We start from the raw sequence: 20,487 nt of genomic DNA on the forward strand, positions 1-20,487 counted from the left end.
TAGGAAGTCAACATATCACTCACGCTTTCATACATGACTCTTTCAAATTGCGATCTTTCTCAATCGTGGACCCTCCTGACAAATTCGGACTATCGCCGTCGGGGTCTAACCACCACGGCACCCAACCATGGTACCAGTACCTCCCACTTAGGCAAGACTTGAAAGTGTGGAAGATAGAGGGCATGGTCGCGCTGTTTTGAGAAGCTGATGTCCTAAATGGGAAAATAAATAAATTGTGTCCGCATGCCGTGTTTGCAAAAATAATTATGGACGGTCGGATGGGTATAGACAAAGAGTAACAAACAACGATAAGAATGTCAATGGCTGTGAGATGATATTGAGATGGGTTTTGAGCAATGGAAAAATATGTGAGGGGGTAAGGGGCCCCTATTCAGTGATAAAACGTGACTACGTTGAGCACATACGACGTGTACACCACGCCTACGAAAAAGACACCGATGCGGTCGCATCGGAAAATTCGTGTGATAGAAGTGGGCAACGAGGAGCTTCAGTGGCTGTAAAAAAATTCAGACAATGCAAAATCAAGACATTGTTCAAAAGGAGTCGATGGTATCAGGAGATATTTGCATTCCTACAAACCGAGCACCTTGCAGACTCAAATACGCTCTCGCTTCCGGCCGAGCCAAAAGCATCCACCAGTCTTCATTATCATAATTAGAGTCTAACAAAAGGCTCTTCATGACTTCGTACATCCTCTGACTTGATCTCGGCCATAGAATGGCTGGTCCTTGTGGTGATATTCATCATTCCGATGTCTCACACCCCCCGGCCCATCTACGAAGTTATCGGTTCTTCAGCCACATAATGTAGGTAAGCGCCCAACAGTTTGATGCCCTCAATGTAGTTCTTCTTGTCCAGCTTCTCGTTAATGCTGTGTGCAGCATCCGTGGAGCTTCCCATGGGCAACAGCAGTACGTTCTTGCCCGTCGCCTGCTCAAACGTCAACGTGACCGGGATACTGCCGCCCTCACGGGTCAGATCCGGCTTCACGCCCCATACGTGCTCAACCGCCTTGCCGGCCGCCGTGAAGTTCCAGTGCTTTGGGCTAGCAACCCACCACTTGCCAGCATGCTGGCAGAACACGTTCAACTTGTTCTTCGAGCCGATAGCGGCGAAGGCGTCCTTGACGTGCTTGTAGACAAGCTCGTTGACGGCGTCGATCTCCATGTCAGGAACAGTACGGATGCTGAATTTTCCGATGACTTTGGCGGGGATGACAGTCTTCGCGCCAGGGGCGGAGTATGCGCCTTCGATGCCGTGAAGGGAGAGCGAGGGGTAGCGCCAGCGGCCCATCAGAGTGCGCTCCTTGTCTGGGTAGATGCCCGTTGTGCTACCGAGCGACTCGTACAGATTGTCCATTGTGAAGGCGATGTCGCCGTAGAGGGCCTTCTCGTCGTCGGTGAGCGGGGCAACGAGTTCGTCAATACCTTTGATTTGGATTTTGCCGTCCTTGTTGACAAGCGTGTTCATGACGTTTACAAGGTCGGTCATGGGTTCTTGTGCTGTTCCGCCAAACACGCCGCTGTGTAAGTCCTGGCCGGGCCCGGAGATCTCGATGGAGTAGTAGTTGCACCCGCGTAGACCGTAGGTCAAGCAGGGCTTCTCGGTGCCAAGCCAGTAGTTGTCCGAGATGCAGACAGCATCGGCGTCCTTGAAGTATTTCTTCGCTTCCTCCTTGATGAAGTCATCCAGACCCTCTGAACCGTACTCCTCCATGCCCTCGAAGCACATCAGGAGGTTGACAGGATAGTCAATGCCAGCCTTCTTGTGAGCTTCGATGGAGTTCAGCCAGCCCAACACTGGTCCCTTGTCATCTGTGCTTCCACGGCCATACATCCGTCCTTTGTCGTCTACCGTGAGCGTGAACGGCTCCGTCGCCCAGCCATCCTCTATTCCAGCGGGCTGTACATCGTAATGACCGTAGACGAGGATAGTGCGTTTCTTCGAGTCGTTTCCGTACCGTGCGACGACGACGGGAGGTAGGTCGAGATGCTCTTTGTGCGGTTGCTTGCCTAATTCTCGAAGCTCGACCTCCGCACCAAGTGCTGTCAATTCCGAGGCGAGGAATTTGCCCATCTGTAGCACCATTAGTTTGGAAGAATGATTGCATTGCTCAGATTGAATCTTTGCTTGCCCTGATCACATCTGGCCGCCTATCGTCCTCTGCACTAATGCTGGGGATGGCAACGGCCTTGCGAAGCCTCTCAATGAAGGCATCAGACAGGTCGTCCACGGTCTTGAAGTACGAGTCTAATTGCGGCGCCATCTTGTCGTTCCGTTCGCTGGATAGGTAAGGCCAAACACACTCTTCTTTCCTTCGCGGTGCACAATGGTGGAGAGCTCTCGAAGGGCCTCTGACGACGGGACACGATTTAATAGCGCGAGGAAAGATTTGTACAGCTCGTGAGCGGATAGTTGAATAGGAAGGTGACTTTGAGGTGAGGCGGCAGACACGAGTGGGATGGAGGTGGGGCATGTTTGGAGAAGAGGGGTGTCGTTGGTCGGAGAGGTGCGTCAAACAAATCCGCTTACCACCGGGTTTGGAGACCGACTATTATACATCAGGAGACTGCTAAAAGATGTAGACGAAGCGTTTCAAACTTTGGTTAGAGGGTAGATGACATGCATGGAGATCATTCTACATCCTCCGTAGACTAAAATAAAGCACTCTGTGAAGAAATACAGCATGTTGAGTGGACTTGTTGACATGGAACTATTTTACATAATCTACAGAGTTTTGGGAGAAAAACCCAGAGTGATGACTTTCCAAGGTTCATAGAACGATAGCAGCCAGCATGGCTGAGATAATAGACTTTATAGTATTTCGTGACTTTGATATCCAGTCTCATCCTTCGAGGGGCTGTACTATGGCTTTTGATATTCCGAGGGCTTATATGTCATACACATCACGTACATTTACCATAAGATCCCTTAAGGATTACTATCGCCCTCAATATCTACGCCCTCACCAACTCGAAAGAAGAACCCCTCGAGTCCGCTGCCCCCAAGCACCCACGCTTCACACCACCCTCTACTCACAACTCCCCATCTCATCTCCTTCTCCGCCTCAGCCTCCTGCACAGTCATCCCCACAGTAAATCGCGGCACAGGCACTCTTCTCAGCGCCAACCTCAACGTTGGAAAGCTGGACCAACTCATCGGCAAGCTAGCCCTTAGCCTCTGCGTGAAGAGCTGCCCTGCGCCGACATCCCATGCAGATGCCACCACGGCGCAACAAAAACGCTGAGAGACAGTTGTGAGTTCTCGGGCTAGGAGGGCATACGTCTCCATCGCAGTGACAGGAGACGTGCCGTTCTCCTCCGCAGCACGCGTCGGCCAGAAAAACGCTGAGGCTGAGTCAAGGAAGATGGAGTGAAGACGACGATGGGCGGAGCGATGAGCGGTTCGACTCTCTAGATATTCCGGTAAACTCTTTAGAGTAGCTAGTAGTGAGTGCATAGTCTGCAAGTGGAAGATGTGGACGTGAGCGAGACAGGCGTGGATGAGGTCGCGCATTCCGTCCGTATTCTGCTGCTGGGGAATTCCAGCTGCTCTGAGACGAGATGAGACGTACGACGCCATCACTTCGACAAGCCTTTCGACTCTGAAGCGGTTGTCGGTGTCGAGGACGACCACAGCGCTGCTTTGACCGCCAATGGGAGTGCTGGAGTAGGTAGATGGGAGGATAGCGACGGCAATGATATAGTAGATCAGACTTGTTTTACCAGCCCCAGGACCAGAGGAGATGAGTTCTATCATTGGCATCTTCTGCAGTGGCTTCTTGATAGCCGTCGTCTGCACAGGAAGCGGCGGTGATGATGAAAACGTCTCTGGCTGCGGTAAAGGCAACGCAGGCGGCTGCTCAACAACAGGAACCAGTCGATCAAGCTCCGGAATGCCGAAATGCATCGACTGTCCTGCGTTCCTCGCCTTCCAGAGGTCTTTGATGAGCTATATATCGTCAGTCGTGGCCTTTTTATAGCACGATACAAATCCTACTCACCTCATCCAACCCACCCTCCTCAACATCCCTCAACACCCTCCTCCCTAACTCCTCTACACTCATCTCGGCCCTCTTATAAGACCCTACCTCTTCATCAATCCCACCCTCTTATCTCCATCTCACCTCTTGCTTTTTCAGATGGTGCAAGATCCGCAATGGCTCCTCCAATCGAGATCTTCAGCTCCAACGACCTCGCCGAGAAAGTGCAGTACACAGCGTCCGGCAAGCGGCGGAAGCCCGACGTTGACCTGCGTGCGTGCAAGCTACTAGAGATGGTGCAGTACCACTGCACACACAAGGGAGATTACAAGAAAGATCCGAGGGCCGTGTATGTCGAGTGCAGTCCGCTGGTGCGGTCGTTTCGGAGGTGAGCGTGCTGCCCGCAGATGGGATGAAAGGCGCCAAGACTAACTACGTGGGATAGGTGCGCGGATGGGTTGACGGTGGAGACGACGGCTTGGGAGGATGAAGAGGGCAATTGATAGTTCACTGGATGTTGTGCACATGAGGAGTTTGGGTAGTGATTTCGTATTCCTTGTAACATATGCCGGAGTGTGCTGGTTGAAGACCAACAACTTTTACAGCCTACTATAGCCAACCTGGCTTTCATAGTAAGCTATGCTAGAAAGCGCTTGCATCGTACGCAGGCAATGTAGAAACATTACAAAATACAACAAACGCCGCTGCTCCATGCTTATGATAATCATATCCTGAGACCCCCTCGAGGTCTTCCTATCCAAAACGCCTCCCTGTAAAGTGGTATTCGTCGATTCTCACCAAGTAAGGCAACTCAGCTTCTCAAGTCCTTGCTGCGGCCTTCCTCCAAAATTTCTTATCGTAATTGACCTGCATCCCCTCAAACATTTCCTCCCGGGTAGACTTCTGCGACTCGAACTGGGTCTCTCTTACCCCACTGAAGTCGTCAAACTCTTCATTCAGCGTATTCCTCGCCGCATTGTCCTCATCTTCTTGCAAAACCTTCATTGCCTCGAGCCACAACTCGTCGCTCCGCTGTCGCTGCGTGCCCTGTCTCCGTTTCGCTCCTTTCTTCTGCGCACCCAGCTTTTCTGCTGCCATGAGCTTGCGTAGTGCTTTCTCTGCTAGCACACCCTCCTGTATTGCACGTTCTCGAATCTTGCCTGGGTCTTTTATGCGCTCGCTGAATACGGGTGTCGATTTATATGTGTGTTTGCTAGGAAAGTTGGGGAGGTGTTTTGGGATCCATTTCCTTGCCTGCTTTTCTGTGGCGCCTGATAGTTCAGGGCCTAGCATGCCCTCGAGATCCGGTGGTGCCGGCTCCTGCGGCTCGGGTGCGGGTATGGGTGGCTGGACGATGGCCGCTGGGAAGGGCTGGTCGAGGTGGGCGACGAGGTCGGCAGGCGTGATGCCTTGGCGTGTGAGTGCGTGGATGAAGTCTTGGGGAATCGCATCGTTTCGGCGGCTTGCGTTCATCGATTGCTTCACGGTTCTCAGGAAGTGGAGCATAACTGTGAATGTCAGAACATGCCAACCAAATGACGAGACTCAAATGGGAGACATGACTACGCACATTCTTCGGCTTGAGCCCGAATAGATTCCATCGCTGATGGCGTTGCGCTGTCAAAGCCTGCCGCGCCGAGTTGGAGGGTGATTGCGCGCAGCAGCTGGCTCTGGAAGAAGACCTCATCCTGAGGCGCGATCATGGGATCGACATAGGCGGCCTGTTTGTGCTTGAGCTTGTGATGAATGATCCTGGGTCTCTTCCCAGCTGGCAAGGCATCGTCATCCGCATCGTCCGCGGGTCGAGGTCGTTTCGAGTTCATGGCGGGATGCGCGTGGTGCTGATCTGCGGCCTGGGTTCTGATTCCAGCCATCTACTTGGTGAAAGGTCGTGATTGGTGTCGCCGTAGTGGGTGAGGTTGCGAGTTGATCTGTGCAACAGCGTCGGCGAGAGAATGGAGCCGGTGTCGTCAATCGTAGTAATGTGGAGAGGAATGGAGGTCTGGTGGAGGTCCTTGGATTGTTGGAGCCCGCAGCTCGGGCCCTCGTCTTGGCGCAAGGCTGCCGTCGGAATTTGCCGGAGCCCTCTCACACCACTCCAGGGCTCTCTCCTCTACAGCTTCAACCTCACATCGACACCCCAAACCACCACCCACGTCGCACTTTCTCGCTCACGCAAACACTCACAATGGCCATCAAGCCAATCACCGGAGTATGTACCCCAATTAGGCCGCGCGACCTAGAAGGGAGCTCCGGAAGCTAATCTGAGTCCTTTCACAGATGCTCCGTCGGGGCGTCGTGCTTGACCTCACTGTTGCGACTGGTTAGTATTCTTTTCATTCAATTTCAAACTCTATAACCCCTTTATTTGCGCCCTCTTCATCTGCTGTTAAGTCATGAGCGTGCTTGTTGACCCCTCACCAGGTATCGGATTAACTGCCGGCTCTTTCTGGTGGTACGGTACGTAAACGACAGGCTCAAGAAAGCCCAGATGTCCTCTCAACACGAACCCCGATCATGGAACTCACGTTTCCAAGGCTACCACGTTCCGGCCGTTCGTCACCGAGACGCTTTCTACCAGAAGATCGAGGATGAGCGGGCTGCCGCGCTCGGCCAGAAATAAGGCACTCCTCGGTTGAAGTTTAGGTCAGCGGTCTCTGTACAGCATCATCGCAGGAAGATGGAGAGGGTTGGGATGAGGTGGTGGAGTTGTACTATATGCCTCGAGGAATAGACAATGCTTGGTCGAAATCCAGAGAACTCCTGCTATTTCTCCGCGCCGTTCTGCAGTGAGATTCAACCTTCCACCCTGGATACTTTCTGTGCTATGGAACTATGCTATGTCATTTTCTAGTCAATGAGCATTTGCATGGTTCGAACGCTTCAAAGATAGAGCCCTGTTTGAAAAGAACCCTGAAGCGTGTGCTCGTATATCAACACTTTCAAATGAACATTTTGCACGGCTAAGTCACTGCTTGACATGCCCCTGTTGCCACAACCCTCCCATCCCACAATTCAAACCCCAATATCCAACCTCTTATCAAATCCGCAACTTCACAGCTCCTAAATCAGGTCAACATCACGAGACTACTCTCACACTACTCAGGTGCGTCACTGTAAGCGCGACTATCCTTTGCCATAAGATCTTACCAATTCAACTGCGTCCACGCCGTGTAGCCCACGCGTAGTTCCTTTACTCCCTTAAACAAGGTCCACATTTCTGGTCGATGGAAATCGCATGCAGTCTAGGCATTAAAGCCCTCCGCCTAGGAATTGGTTGCTATAATTACAAGTTTTCACATATCTAACCGCACAAGGGTTGTTTTAGAAGACGCAACGTCTACGCTGCGTAGCCCACGTGCAGCTCATTTTAGTCCCTTGAACAAGGCCCACATTTCTGGTCAATAGAAATAGCATGCAGTTCAAGCGTTGGGGCCCCCCGACTAGGAATTGGTGGCTTTAGTCATAAGTACTCACGGATTTAACCGCGTGAGATTCTTCTCAGGAGATGCCAACGGCACGCTACGTGGGCGCGGCGTGGTTACTTCTTGTTGCATTTGGATGAGCCACTGAATTAGGTCGATGGTAAGAGTGTACCCTGGGAACTTCAGGAGAGAAAGATGGTTGGTTTTGTTGGAAGTATTCATGAATTTAACCGCATGGGAATTGATTTGATAGACGCGGAGGGCACACGATATGGACGATTTGTGGTTCGTTTTGATAGACATTCGATCCAATGCGTCTATATTTCTGATATGATGCAAGATAAATTTTTGGTTGGATGATGCGGTAGATATTTTACAGCAAAATGCTTCTAATGCGCCCATCCTCTCGTTGCGGGTATCAACCCAAGTATCATACACATACTGTACTGTGACCACCCCTTCCACAAATGATATACAATGTAACTCATCGTCCATCTCTACGTCTTTACTCATCGCACCATTCCTCTTGCCTCATCCACACATGCCCCTATCCATGCAGACCAATACACAACCATGCCCTTATCCATTCATCTCCCCCAACTCGCCATCCTCCTCTTCCGATCCTCATCCGCCATCCTCTTCCTATTCCCCCACCTATCCCTCGCCGCCTGATGGCTCGCCTCCACCTCCGCCGCCTTTTCAGGCGCCTTGACGACCAACGACACAAAAAACTGCGAGCACCCAAACTTCTCCGCCAATCGCCATCTGGTCCACGTATACGGATCCTCCGTCCTTAGTTTCCGAATCTCCGCAATATCGGCATCCGTGAGATGGTACTTCTTCTCATAAGTGTCGCTCCCACGCACTGGTGGTGGTAAATTCGCGCTAGGCCGGGCCGGCAGCAGACTCTGGCTCGCTAGGCTCGTCCCCGTGGCTGCGGTGAGCGGTGTCCGCGATTGCAGTGCTGATCGCGTTGACGCGGCGGTGAAGGAGGAGTAGAGCGCGCGGCGGGGGTCAGAGGCTGGGAGGAATTTGGGCGGCGTGATTGTGGGAGAGGGGGCCGCGGAGGGCGGGTTGAAGATTATGTGGGTGGCGGAGGGGGCACGAGGGGACGGTTTCGCGCTCCGGCTGTGGGTGGTGCTGTTGGGGGTGGCGGAGAGATTGTAGGAGGGCGCTGGGGGGATGATGTTGAGTTTTTTGTGCCGTCGGGTGGAGGAGGCGTGGCGCGTTGTGAGGTGTGGGAGGAAGAGGGAGGCTGATTTTGTTGATAGTGGCCGCATTGGCCGTGTGAGAGGGAGGGCGGACATGGTGAGCGGTCCTCGTGATGGGATGGAGGTGTGAGGTTTGAGGAGAGCTTTGCGGTATGGGGTTTGAGTAGGGGGTTTTAGCGTTCGGGAACGTTCTTGGCACCACTCCGAAGCAGGTGCTATCGCCGACTCTTTCGCTCACTCTTAACTCACCTTGTAGCCAGGCACAAATTGTGGCTTCAAATCGGTGCTATGAATGATTTAGTTCTGGATTTACGAGCCATCAACCTGCATGCCGTATTTCGTTTCCTATCGCTATTTTAAACATCCTCACGAAGCCGTTGCTCTCACGCCTCTTCATATTCAATCTCATCCTTTCAACCCCATCAGACTCCTCTTAACGCCAAAGAACAAAATTTTGCGTATGCTGTTCTACCACTGTTCGAAGTGCTTCGATGCATCTTGCAAGATCAAGTCATCCACAGAAGCTTACACAGAGTTCTGCTTATGCACTGTTGTCTTCATTGAATAGTCACATTACGGAAAGAGCTGAGATGGGTTAATCGAACCCTTTTCTCCCAGAAAATCCTCTTTACCAACCGTTGGACCCGTCCCGTCAAGAGATATGGCTTCGTAATTTCAAGCCTCAATCGATGTATGGCGGACCGGTCGAAAGTGTTATCAGCACAGTCTTTCTTTTGACTCACAGCAATTTGGGCTTCTACGCCTGTCTTATGCTTGACGCGATCCCAAAGATATGCTCCCTGTCAATGGACGGTCATCTCACGTGACTACATGTCTCATAGTCTTCTACCAGAACAGCCAAGAAATACAAAAGGAATGGTGCCGTCAGGTTGAAGACCTCAGAGTGTTTGAAAGCGATGCTGACCAGTGGCGACGGTCTCGTCGGATGTTTTCGAGAAAGATGTTCTCCACCGATCCGAAAGACAGGCTCTATGCTCTGCTTGCAACCTCTCACCTACCTATTACACCGGATTGTAAGAAAGCAGTAAGAGACATATACTGTTACTTCGCAATGTTTAGTATTGGCTTACAGACATTGAGTTCTGTTCTGTTGGACTTAGGACGTGAAGTGCCACATGCTTCCAGCAATATGTGGGACTTGCCAACCTGGAATCCATGGGGAAAGTCGATGCCATGCAGAACTTTCTACCCATAGCCATCTTTTCAATGCAGCCGGCCAGGACGTCAAATGCCCTTTCGGGCAACACCCAGCCGATCGTGAGGAACGGGCTATTGCATGTTTCCGGCATTGTTGGCGAAGAGGCCACTACTATCGAAAGGATGTAGAGTATCATTAAATGCTCCCTCCTGGTTCGCGATTGTCTCTATGCGAATTAAAAGCACAGCTACCCAACGGATGTTTCGTGCTACAGGCACTATCTAGAACCACTAGACCCCAACGCAGAAGGAATCTGAGCGCTCGCGTGCGCCATGTTGAACGATTTCTTCGACCCGAGGCACGACAGCTAGCATATGATGCTAGGCTGGCCGAATGAGCCCTTCTGGGCAGGGTTCCATTTCGAGCTTCTTAATGATGTAGGGCTAGCAATATGCCGAAGCATCAAGAACACAGCTACCTCGGATGCTACAGAAGCAGCCACACCGCTTTCTAAGAAAAGAAGTTGGGGCTTCTTCGGAACCAAAAACCGTTATCTTGGCATAGGTCCACAATTGACGCGGCGAGATGATAGGGTTCGCATCTTATTTGGGTCCGAAATCCCGGCAATTCTTCACAAGACTTGCCCTTCTTCCCTGAATTCACGTTGGACCTTGTTTTACACTGGATTATATAGGGGGCGAATCAGTTGAGAGAGTTCACGCACGCAGGGAGGTAGTCGCTTCTGACGTTCGAAACCCACAAGTTTCCTACACCTACATGCGGATTTTACACGATAGCAAAGTTAGCGGCGGCGCCGGTCGAGGTCGCGCAGTGGTGTACCGGAATGGCCAAAAGACAAACCTCCGCCTGGTTCCGGTTTCCGAACAGCTTTGGAAGGGCTCAAAGTCGCAGCAAAGAAGCGCACACAGACCAAGTTTGCCTATCCAAGACATCAGTTGACTTTATCAGCTGCGGTACGCCGTCCGAAGTGGCGTAGTGGTGTAGCAGAATAGCTAAGACACACATGCGCCATGTTTCGGGTTTCAAAAATATTTCGAAGGGGTTCAAGCCGTAACCGACAAGTGTATACAACCCAAATTCGCCTGTTCAAGGTGTCAATCGGCTTCATCAGCTGCGAGATATCCGGATACCGGCTCAAAGCAGGTTGAAGGGTCCACTGCTTCGACTCGAGAAAAGGAATTGACTGGTCCATACGTGTCCACGCGTCTCCAGATAGGCAGTTGAAGATCTGTGAATTTACCAGCGGCAGGATAATCCAGGGCCAATCCTGGGTCCGTGAGATTCACGTCAGGGCCTTGATCGCGACCAGATCAACTGCCGTGAAGATCAGCAGCTACGCTGATACCGGATGATGCAAGCTGCGAATTCTCCTACTGTGCTACTGTAGCTACTACAGCAGCTACTCTACCCACGTATTTAGATTCTGCAGGTTGACAAGACGTCGGGCACAATTTCTTGGATTCTTCCGATCATATGCATTGGCCCAGCACTATCCCAAATCTTGCTGCATGAGCCAATAATGGTGCGCGGGCATGCGTTCCATATAGGCGGATCGAGACTTCTGAGGACGGATCAACACTACTGATGAAGAAGTCGGTTAAAAGTCTCAGCTCGCCACTTGCCTACTCAGTTGGCATCATCCTGGACTGGGGTCGATCAATCCGCCGCATCCGGTAGCTGGCGGCCCGATTTGGCCGCAAATGCCGGAGGAAAGGTCGATGTCGCGATGGACTGCAGGGAGCTGTGGAGATGCACGGCGGGGTCGACGCCAACCAGCGAGTGCGGAGTGGCAGGGGAAACGCCTGCAGGAGAAACGCAGCAGAGACGCAGCATCCATGAAGTTTACAGCGGCTGCTGAGGCTGATTGGACGCGCCGTTGCGAGCAGCTATAGCCTGAAGGGAGAGATTAGCACACAGACCGCGCCGACCATGGACCATGAAGTGGCAGTCTATGCTGTCTGCGCTGGCCTCCAGAGCTCTCAATCTTGTCACAATTGTCGTTTTCCAGCTTCTAACAACGTATCCTAGCTTCTCCAGCGGTGCCAGGCAATTGCGCTCAAGCCTGGGCTAAGCGTATCCCCAAAGAATAGCGAGGTTTACTAATCACGTGGACTGCCACTTTTGTTCAGGAGAGGCTCGGGTTGGCACGGGAGGAACCGCGCTGGATGACAGTCCCGGGAAACCGATCTCAGATCCAGTCGCTTTGCCATGGATGCCCGGCGTGCCCGGGAAGCTCCTCGGACCTCGCCCGCAACATCACGACTCCACGCTATGCAGTGGCAGTTCTACACCCCATCGTGCTTTCAACCCTACTTTGGCCTTCTTGGCATTGATCACGCATACATCACAGCGACCGTTCAACTTACTACGAGGTTCTAGCTGGTTGCTAGATGGGCACGCCCGCTTCCAATTCCGATCGAGAGACCCGCATATTCGCCCAAAGCTCCTCGCATGCAGCTCCCCTGCCCGTAGCTCCCCTGCCCGCAGCTCCCAACCACCCCTGACGTACCTCGTATGCGTCTTCTCCAGCTAGCCACCACTCCGCTTTCCATGTCTCAGCCGTCCTCATCTGCTGCTTCCTTCGGCCAGATCCACTAAGCGCTCAGTTTATGCCCCTCCTTGCCATTTGTGGTTCCGAAGCCATCATGCCTGTCGAGTGTTGGGCCAGCGTGCGAACATCTTCACTATTGGGTTCCGCTTGCGTTGAACGCCTCCCTTGCCAATCATCCCAAGACCCACCATTTTGACATCTCGTGCTGTCCCGCTCACGGCAAGGGCCCTTCATCTGTCTAGTTCATTGGTGCAAAGAATTGGTACTGGAGCTCGTTCTGCAGCAGCTGTCACTGCAGGGCCTGATATCTCTACTAGTTTAGGCTTTCTTCTTCGAACTCTGCAGAGATGAGAGCACGCACTTTCCGCCTAGAGCTGCCCGAGCGTTGATCCCCAGCCATCACACCATCGTTCTGATGTCGATGGCCTATCCTAGATCGACGTTCATTCAATCCGCACTCTATTAGCTTGCGTGGCTGGCTGAAAGCCATCCATCATTGCGCATGGGGAAGCGGAGCTGCCGTCCATGGGGCCAGGCGGGGCCTGACGTAAAGAGTGTTTAGTCCGTTATAGGGTTATCTCCCAGCTCTACTTGAGCTGTCTCCGAGGACTTCATGAAGGAGCATTCCTGTTCACTTTGCTGCTGCTGTCCTAAGTTCCATTCCATGCTTGGACTTCGATACAATCCATTCAGTTCGTCCTTGCTGCCATATCAATCAATAAGTCATGCTAACAGCTTCTCAGAAAATACGAAACGCAAGACTCAGTCGCCCCCTCCTACAGCTCAGGTAGAAACACCTGCTGCCCCCACAGAACGACAGACAGTTCAGTTTGAAATAGCTGCTGTCCAGATTGAGCCTCCTCCAACACAGATCAAGCCTCTCCCAGCACAGATCAGTCTTCCAACAAAAACCAAACCTGCTGTTTCACAGATCGAACATCCCGTAGTCATTAAAACACGCAAGATATCTACTCCTGTCACCATGGCCCCATCAGCAACTAGGCTTGCTCATACGCCGTCCACGAAGGCCGCCAATGGCTTCTCGACTCCGCCCACCTCTCCTGGGTCTGTCATCCATAACAAGTTTGATACTGCCTACGGCAATTCGAGGCCGCCCAGCGGACATTATGGGAACTCCATGAATAGATCCTTCGCCTGGACTGCCCGCAGTGGGCAATCCAACGACGGGTATAAGATTGGATTTGTGCAAGAAGCAGCCGTCTCACTGAAGAAGAAGTCAATCTCGGAGCTCGGAGTAGGCGTCTCGCAGAGTGTTGCGAACGTCTCGTTCATCAACCTTATCGAAAGTATTAGAGACGAGCGCCTTGCTACCCTGCCTCATAAAGGAAGTCGATGGGACAAGGTGTTGATCAGAGCTCAATACTTTGCTGAGAAACTACATCACTTCGATGTAGCTATTCAAAGCTTTGCCCTTGACAGCCATGCGGCGGCAGAGCTGGGCTATGGCCATGCCCGCCTTCTTCTTGAAGTAAGTCGACAACGTCCCTTCGGTTTTGCAGGAAGTTAACATCCACGAAGCTCGGTCATGACAATTCAGAAGCCCTCGACAAAGCTTTCAGTTTCTTCTACAAGAACTCGTTGGTCGTTTCTGCACTTTTGGAGCGTACGGAACTGCTCTCGGTAACGTCTGAGACGCGAGAGGAGCTCTGCAAAATGTACACCGACCTTCTGTCCTTGGTCGTAGATGTTGCTATTCGATTTTACAAGGCTGTTCATGGTAAGCAGTTAAGCCGTATGGTATAACCTTACTTACCACTGGGTAGGCATGCTTTCGTCCTCCGTTAGTCTCGACATGTTCGAAGTCTTCGGCGACACAATTGAATCTCTTCGATCTCGACAGGCCACGGTGACAGAGGCCATTTGGAGTTACCAGATTGAAAACGAAGGGCTCGATCCAAGTGAAGGTAGGAATGTTTCCCAATCGGTTGTGCTCCGCTAACTCCAGTAACCAGTGCTTGATGTCAAGATCATCAGCAGATGGTTGTCACCGGAGGACCGTGTGCTTAGCTCTTTAGGCCGCGATCACACTACTTTCGCTGATCACCAGGCGGAGCTCACGTGTCTCTGGTTCCAGAAACCTCTGTCCAAGTTCCTACAGAGTAATACCAACTACCTGCTTCTAACCGGTCAGCCCGGGTCCGGTAAGACTGCACTTGCAGCATCTATTGCCGAGAGACTTCAAAGACCTCTCGGTAAAAAGTCGTTCTCCTCTCTTTTTGTCTCAATCAGTAAGTTCTCTCATCGCCGTTCTTGACACAAAATCATTGTACTGACACGTGACCAGGCTCTGGTATTCCGACTCAAGCCAACTCGATATCGGTTGTCAAATCCATTCTTATCCAGCTGCTCAGCTTGCGAACTGGGAATATGGCCATGTACTATGCTTTAGCTCATGCGTATGATCTTTGTAATAACTCCGCCGACGACGAAGTGTACGAAAACCATCTATGGCAGGCCCTCGCCGACATCCTCAAAAATCCCCTTGACAAAGCCAACGACTTGATCATCATCGTCGATGGCTTGGACGAAGTCGAAGGCGGCAACAAAGCATCGCAGGCCCTCTTTGATAAACTTCTCACTGTCATCGAGCAAGGCAAACGTGTCAAGCTGGTTACTTCCTCGCAGCCAAAGTCGGTCGTGGCCTCAGCTAACCACAAAGGCATCGAGCATGCAATCAGTCACGACGACATTCATGACGACATCTACGCGGTCGCTATCAAAGCTCTCATTCGCAATCACCATTTCCATAAGAAGTCTGGTCCCGAACAAGAGGAATTCCTCAATCGCGTCATCCAGCACAGCAACGGTTCGTTTTTGTGGACAGTTCTAGTATGCCAGCTTCTCAACCTAGAAAAAACGCCTGAATCCTTCAGTAAGACTTGGGAAGCCTTCGAGACAACTCACCCATCAGTCCAGGACGTCACTTTGAAGGTGATCACCGTTTTGGATCCCACCAACGACGCGAAGACTATTCTTTCTTGGATTGCTGCCGCCGAACGTCCATTTACCCTGCAAGAAATCGAGATTCTCTTCTCCATTGACACGCAAAAGGGCACTATTGCTCGCAAACATGTGGACATTCACGACATCATAGAATCTCTGAAACCAATTCTTTCCATTCATGATGACATTATCCGGTTCCGGCATCCTATCATACAACACACGTTACAGACTGCCATTAAGCAAGGAAAAATACCATCGCCCATCAAGGATTCTCAGCTCGACCTAGTTTTGAGGACGCTGATCTATACAAAGTCTACCTTGGTTGAGAGAAGAGAACCGATATTCGATCCCGTTGACCAGACTTTGGCTGATCGTCTTTTCCATCAACACCACTTCCTTGAATATGCGATCAGATATTGGGTTCTTCATCTCAAACATGCGGGGCTGGTTCCGAAGCCAACTGGAGACTTTACCGTCATTACTGACGTCCAGAAGAACCTTCCAGACTCGACAACTGCACCAATCCTTGAAAAACTATGCTGGGACGCTCAATTCCCTGGGGCCCAGGAAGTACAACTGCACAGTCTAGTTGGCCGTATTCGCTCCAAGGTGTTCACTGAAGACCACCCAACAGTGCTTCAGACATACCTGTCTTGCGCCACGTACTACCACCAACTTTCGAATACCACCGAGACGGAGAAGTACTACTACCTCTGCACGAAGATCAGCCGTACTGTCCTCAGTGACTTCCATCCTCTTACCGCCGAGTGTGCGAACACATACCTCTCTATCACCGAGACTTTGACCTCCACATCACGCACTGAGGTCATGACCCACCGAGAACAGGTACTTCTCATCCTCATTTCGGCGTACGAGCGACAATTCGGTGCAACATCTGAGATTGTGATTCGAACTCGAACCACGTTGGCGGAATTTTACGTGTACATCCACGAGGAAGAGCGTGCCAGAGAGCTTTACAAAATTATTCAAGAGGCCACAGTCAAGCACTACGGCAAGAACTCACACGAAGCTCACGGTGTTTCGGAAAAGCTTAACATTGTGCTTGGCAAGAAAGATGAACAAGTCCTTGAAACCTACAACGACTCTCTCTTCGGGGAGGATACCGAAGAAGATGTGGTTGAAGAGTTCAACCTTGGTCAGATTGCCATAATTCTCAGTCGTGCTGAGAGGGAGATCTCGAAGAAGGAGTTCACATTGGCCGAACGCACCTATGTTGAGCTTTGGCAACGTGTGTCTGCTCTGTGTCGCACCACCCGTTCGATTGAATGGCATTCGAAAAATATCGAGATCGCACAGGCCTATTCCTCATTCTTGAAGACCCAGAAGAGAGAGACGGAGCGTTCTGCGGTCCTTGCAGCAGTGTGGGAGCAGTACGAGCACCATGAATTGTCCTTCTCCGACAGCATCATGACGCAACTTGTTCAAGTTGCTGAGACTCTAAAGTCAGAGGGATACTATACCTATGCGTTGGCTATTTTCAAACGTGCTAGCTTCTACTACAAAAGTGTTCGCAAGGAGGAGTCGCACTCCTACTCGGAGATTGAGAAGCAGGTAAGATCCCCCAAACACAGCGCTGCCCTCAAGGACTTTTCCGATTTCGAGCGTCAAAGAATGTTGCAAACCGATGCTAACATGTACATACAGATCACCCAAACCTCCACCGAAATCATCAAGCAGACCGTGACGAGCTCTAGCACGACGAATGTCTCCGAGTCTGTTTTCGAGTCTGTCTTCCAATCGGCTATCACCTCGTCCAAGGAGATCGATATCACAACAATTTCACTCGCCAAGAAGTTGACCGCTCAATACATAGAGCAGAGGAAATGGTCAGAGGCTATCACCGTTATCAAGTCAACGCTGCAGAGGACCTGGGCATCATTCTTTTCAGAGTCCAGCCATGACATCACCATCACCTCGACTTTCTTGCAAGAGTCGATCTATTTGGTCGAGCAGCTTGCGGAGGTTTACATCCGCCAAAGGCAACTGGAGAAAGTGGAAGATGTATACTTGCGTCTCTTCCGAGCTGTTCTACGCTCACCGCAGATCGATGCAACCCTGTTTGAAAAGGCTAAACAATATCTTCTGACCTTCTACGACAAGCATGGATACGTGGACAGCGCAATCAGCGTTTATCAGGAAATCCTTGTGGTGTACCGGACCACCTTGGGCCCCTCCCACGAAAAAACGATTCAAGTCTTGTACACTTTGGCATCTCGGTGCCGCGCGCATCCTCGAAACCATCCTTACTGGATCGAATACTACCAGCAAATAGTCACCGGCCTGAACAAAAACTCCGAGATCTCCCACAAGGACGCAACGGACGCGATCATCATTGTGTCCGACTCGTACTGGGAGGACCGAAGATTCGCTGAAGCTCTCACTGTTTTCGGTGTCCTATGGGCTACGTTCATTCAGAAGAGCAAAGAGTACAAGCAGTTTAGCGACACCACATTTGTTCAGCGTCTCTATGAACGCTACACCCAGTCTCTCGAAGAGACAAGGGCTAAGTATGAGGTACTGTACAAGGTTTCAAAGGAGTACCACGAAACAAGCATCAAATCTTACGGTGCGGAGAGCTCCATTGCAGTGGAGGCTACCCTTTCTCTCGCCCGCGTCGCTCAACGTAGCGAGTCTCATACTTCCGAAGCGATTTCACTGTACGAAAAGGCTTCCAGTTCGTCCGCGTCATCTTCTGTCAGCATCACCGAGATCAAACAGACTTTGTCCTCCCTGTACGTTCATCAAATATCCTCCCAGTCGTCGTCGACCGTTACAACGGAGTCGATTGAGCGTGCCACCAGCATACAACTGGAACAGTACGTTGAGGCCAGGAGCAAGTACGGTTACTCTCATGGGACATCCCTCACCCACCTCCGAGAACTCACGAGCCTCTACGTGAAGCAGAAGAAGGTGGACCTCGCTATCAAGGAACTCTCTATTGCCATTGTCGAGATCAACACCAAGGAAACATCTTCTCAGAAGCTTATCGAAGCAGCAACCTCTATTGCTTCCACATATCAAGCACTGAGCCTTGTAGAGCGCGCCACGGAAATCGTAGAGGAACTCCACCGCCAAATCATCGCTAAGAACGCTGTTAACTCCTCGAAATTTTCGTTCGATCTTACAAAGACTACCCGGTCCTCTCTTATCTTCTTGGCAACTCTGGAGTACTACATCCGCAAGGACTTGTCCATTACATTCTCGGAGATCTACGCTAGCATTGTCACCGAGGCTGTTCTCTTCGAGGAGTTTAGACAGGCATTGCAAGCTAAAGTAGGCATGCGGAAGCTCTTGTTGGTAGCCGCGCCACTCCGATCCTTCCTCGTCCAGCGACGTCGCACAGGATTGACAAACCTCGTCGACGAGGAAGTTGTGAACCTTTTCGTTCAAAAGGAGACCTCGAAGCTTGGGCTACTCAGCAAAGAATCTCCTCATATATTCATCGTCGCCATCTTGGAGCATCTCGGCCACAAGCACCAGGATTTCAACCGTGCCGTCATCTTCGGCACCAACGAGCAAGTTGCCCTGCTCACGAACGCCAAGAAGTTCCCAGAGGCTCAAGACGTTGCCCACCTCGGCTTCCTCTTCGCTGTCAACCACAAGGCCTACAGCGGACCCAATGCGATCAGCTACGGCTTCAAGCTCGCATCGTTGCTCGTCGGGCGCGACGGCGAAAAAAGCCCAGATGCCACTCTCCGCAAGAAGATGCTGCAGCTCTCCAACCGCATCGTCAAGAAGATTCTCGAAATCTGCAAGTCGAACAAGATCAACTTTGCTCAAGTCCAGCTGCCAGAACTGAGCAAGCTGTCCGCCCTCCTAGGCGAGCAACAGGACTACGAGACCCTAGAGGTAAGCCATCCGACCCCCTTACCCCTTCCTTTCCATCCGTCTCGACTCTTACTAACTATACTCAAGTGGCTCCTCTCCACCCTCTGGTCCACGCGAGACGCCCAACGCTCCTGGCCCGCGGCCGTACTCCTCCAGCTCGGCCGCCGCCTCATCTGCGCCCGCTACCTGGCCGGTCACCCCATCAAAGCCATCCGGCTATGCGAAGACATCGCCTACAACATGCGCCGCGTGCACGGCGCCCGCCATCCGGCCACGCTCGACACGTACCTACTTCTATCCGAGCTCTACACGTCGACGGGCGCCTTCTACCAGTCCAAGACGGCGACGGACAAGGCCGCAGCCCAGCTCGCGCGCGACTACTTCAAGAAGGCGCTGCTCATCCACGAGGACCTGCTGCGCCTGCTTGTGCACGAGGACGGCGCGGGCGACGGCTACGACTCGGACGACGAGCTTGATAGCGCCGCCGCCATCCTCGCCGAGCACGGCGTCAGCGTCAAGGGCAGCGTTGCTGGCGGGGCTGCAGGTGCGCAGGAGGACGACAACACGCCTGCGCTGAGCGAGACGGAGAAGGCGTTCTTGGCGAAGCGCCATCTGGTGCTGCTGAAGCTCGCGTTCCAGCGGCTGGGCGGGTGGCCGAAGGCCGCGGGCGAGTATGAGCGGCTGAACGCGGAGGCGTTTAGGGTGTTTGGCGCGAGCGCCGAGTGGAAGGGGTTGGAGGGAGTGGAGAAGTGGAGCACGAAGGGGTTTGGGGGTGGGAAGGCAGAGAGTGAGGCGGGCGTGTTTAAGGAGCAGGGGGTGGGCAGTTGGGAGTTTGCGGCTGGGGAGGTGCCGAGGGCGCTTACGACGGTTACGCAGGTGAAGCACAATGGGACGAATAAGGCGGTGGTGGAGCAGGAGGAGGAGGAGTTGTAGGTATGGTTGGGGATGTTGGGTGATGATTTGAGGGAAGGGGGAATCATGAGGCGTGATAATGTGTAGTTAGTCTTTTTTCTTTTGTTGTCGGAGCTTTCATGAGCACACAAAATGTATATTCGGGCGTTTATTTTGTTATGTTTCATAGGTATACGAATAGTTAGTGATAATCTCTCGTTCTAAAAGTTCATTTCATTGCCAAACTTTCATGAGCGATTTCTTCGGATTTAGTTGACTAGATTGTGTAGATGTAAGGCTTATTAGAATAGTAGCTTGATGGTGCGTTCCCTAAATAGCGAGATGGAAGAGTACCACAACAACACCGACCTCACGACGATATTGGCGTCGGAAATTTCGAGATGGTGATAGAT

General features: G+C 51.9%; 8 protein-coding genes across 8 annotated transcripts; 4 read left to right on the top strand and 4 right to left on the bottom strand.

Annotated features, from left to right (window-relative positions):
- Positions 1 to 357: 357 nt before the first annotated feature.
- On the bottom strand, positions 358 to 2,510 carry BDZ99DRAFT_461101 (CNDP dipeptidase). Its single transcript, XM_033719538.1, has 2 exons — positions 2,156 to 2,510; positions 358 to 2,097 (listed from the first exon to the last, which is right to left on the bottom strand). The coding sequence occupies exons 1-2, from the start codon at positions 2,285 to 2,287 to the stop codon at positions 796 to 798; spliced, it is 1,434 nt and encodes a 477-aa protein (XP_033579353.1). The 5' UTR covers positions 2,288 to 2,510; the 3' UTR covers positions 358 to 795.
- Positions 2,511 to 2,722: 212 nt separating this feature from the next.
- On the bottom strand, positions 2,723 to 4,372 carry BDZ99DRAFT_439485 (uncharacterized protein). The gene is made up of 2 exons (XM_033717655.1): positions 4,025 to 4,372; positions 2,723 to 3,972 (listed from the first exon to the last, which is right to left on the bottom strand). The coding sequence occupies exons 1-2, from the start codon at positions 4,085 to 4,087 to the stop codon at positions 2,953 to 2,955; spliced, it is 1,083 nt and encodes a 360-aa protein (XP_033579354.1). The 5' UTR covers positions 4,088 to 4,372; the 3' UTR covers positions 2,723 to 2,952.
- On the top strand, positions 4,045 to 4,891 carry BDZ99DRAFT_461103 (uncharacterized protein). Its single transcript, XM_033719539.1, has 2 exons — positions 4,045 to 4,391; positions 4,449 to 4,891. Exons 1-2 carry the CDS (start codon positions 4,180 to 4,182, stop codon positions 4,504 to 4,506), a joined length of 270 nt encoding a protein of 89 aa, XP_033579355.1. The 5' UTR covers positions 4,045 to 4,179; the 3' UTR covers positions 4,507 to 4,891.
- Positions 4,823 to 5,826, bottom strand: BDZ99DRAFT_518238 (uncharacterized protein; the record flags this gene model as incomplete). Its single annotated transcript, XM_033725273.1, has 2 exons — positions 4,823 to 5,511; positions 5,574 to 5,826. 2 exons carry the CDS (start codon positions 5,824 to 5,826, stop codon positions 4,823 to 4,825), a joined length of 942 nt encoding a protein of 313 aa, XP_033579356.1.
- A 310-nt stretch (positions 5,827 to 6,136) lies between these two features.
- On the top strand, positions 6,137 to 6,731 carry BDZ99DRAFT_439492 (cytochrome c oxidase family protein-like protein). Its single transcript, XM_033717656.1, has 4 exons — positions 6,137 to 6,215; positions 6,284 to 6,326; positions 6,428 to 6,463; positions 6,541 to 6,731. Exons 1-4 carry the CDS (start codon positions 6,192 to 6,194, stop codon positions 6,624 to 6,626), a joined length of 189 nt encoding a protein of 62 aa, XP_033579357.1. The 5' UTR covers positions 6,137 to 6,191; the 3' UTR covers positions 6,627 to 6,731.
- A 986-nt stretch (positions 6,732 to 7,717) lies between these two features.
- Positions 7,718 to 8,757, bottom strand: BDZ99DRAFT_461107 (uncharacterized protein). The gene has a single exon (XM_033719540.1). It carries the CDS (start codon positions 8,733 to 8,735, stop codon positions 8,016 to 8,018), a length of 720 nt encoding a protein of 239 aa, XP_033579358.1. The 5' UTR covers positions 8,736 to 8,757; the 3' UTR covers positions 7,718 to 8,015.
- Positions 8,758 to 10,083: 1,326 nt separating this feature from the next.
- BDZ99DRAFT_265954 (uncharacterized protein) lies at positions 10,084 to 10,629 on the top strand. Its single transcript, XM_033713844.1, has one exon. It carries the CDS (start codon positions 10,173 to 10,175, stop codon positions 10,506 to 10,508), a length of 336 nt encoding a protein of 111 aa, XP_033579359.1. The 5' UTR covers positions 10,084 to 10,172; the 3' UTR covers positions 10,509 to 10,629.
- Positions 10,630 to 13,019: 2,390 nt separating this feature from the next.
- Positions 13,020 to 20,454, top strand: BDZ99DRAFT_461110 (NACHT domain-containing protein). The gene is made up of 8 exons (XM_033719541.1): positions 13,020 to 13,062; positions 13,114 to 13,859; positions 13,910 to 14,108; positions 14,155 to 14,295; positions 14,344 to 14,619; positions 14,676 to 16,906; positions 17,000 to 19,204; positions 19,271 to 20,454. Exons 2-8 carry the CDS (start codon positions 13,353 to 13,355, stop codon positions 20,114 to 20,116), a joined length of 6,405 nt encoding a protein of 2,134 aa, XP_033579360.1. The 5' UTR covers positions 13,020 to 13,062; positions 13,114 to 13,352; the 3' UTR covers positions 20,117 to 20,454.
- Positions 20,455 to 20,487: the final 33 nt, after the last annotated feature.

Source organism: Mytilinidion resinicola (assembly GCF_010093595.1).
Source record: "Mytilinidion resinicola strain CBS 304.34 unplaced genomic scaffold BDZ99scaffold_6, whole genome shotgun sequence".
NCBI classification, from domain to species: domain Eukaryota; kingdom Fungi; phylum Ascomycota; class Dothideomycetes; order Mytilinidiales; family Mytilinidiaceae; genus Mytilinidion; species Mytilinidion resinicola.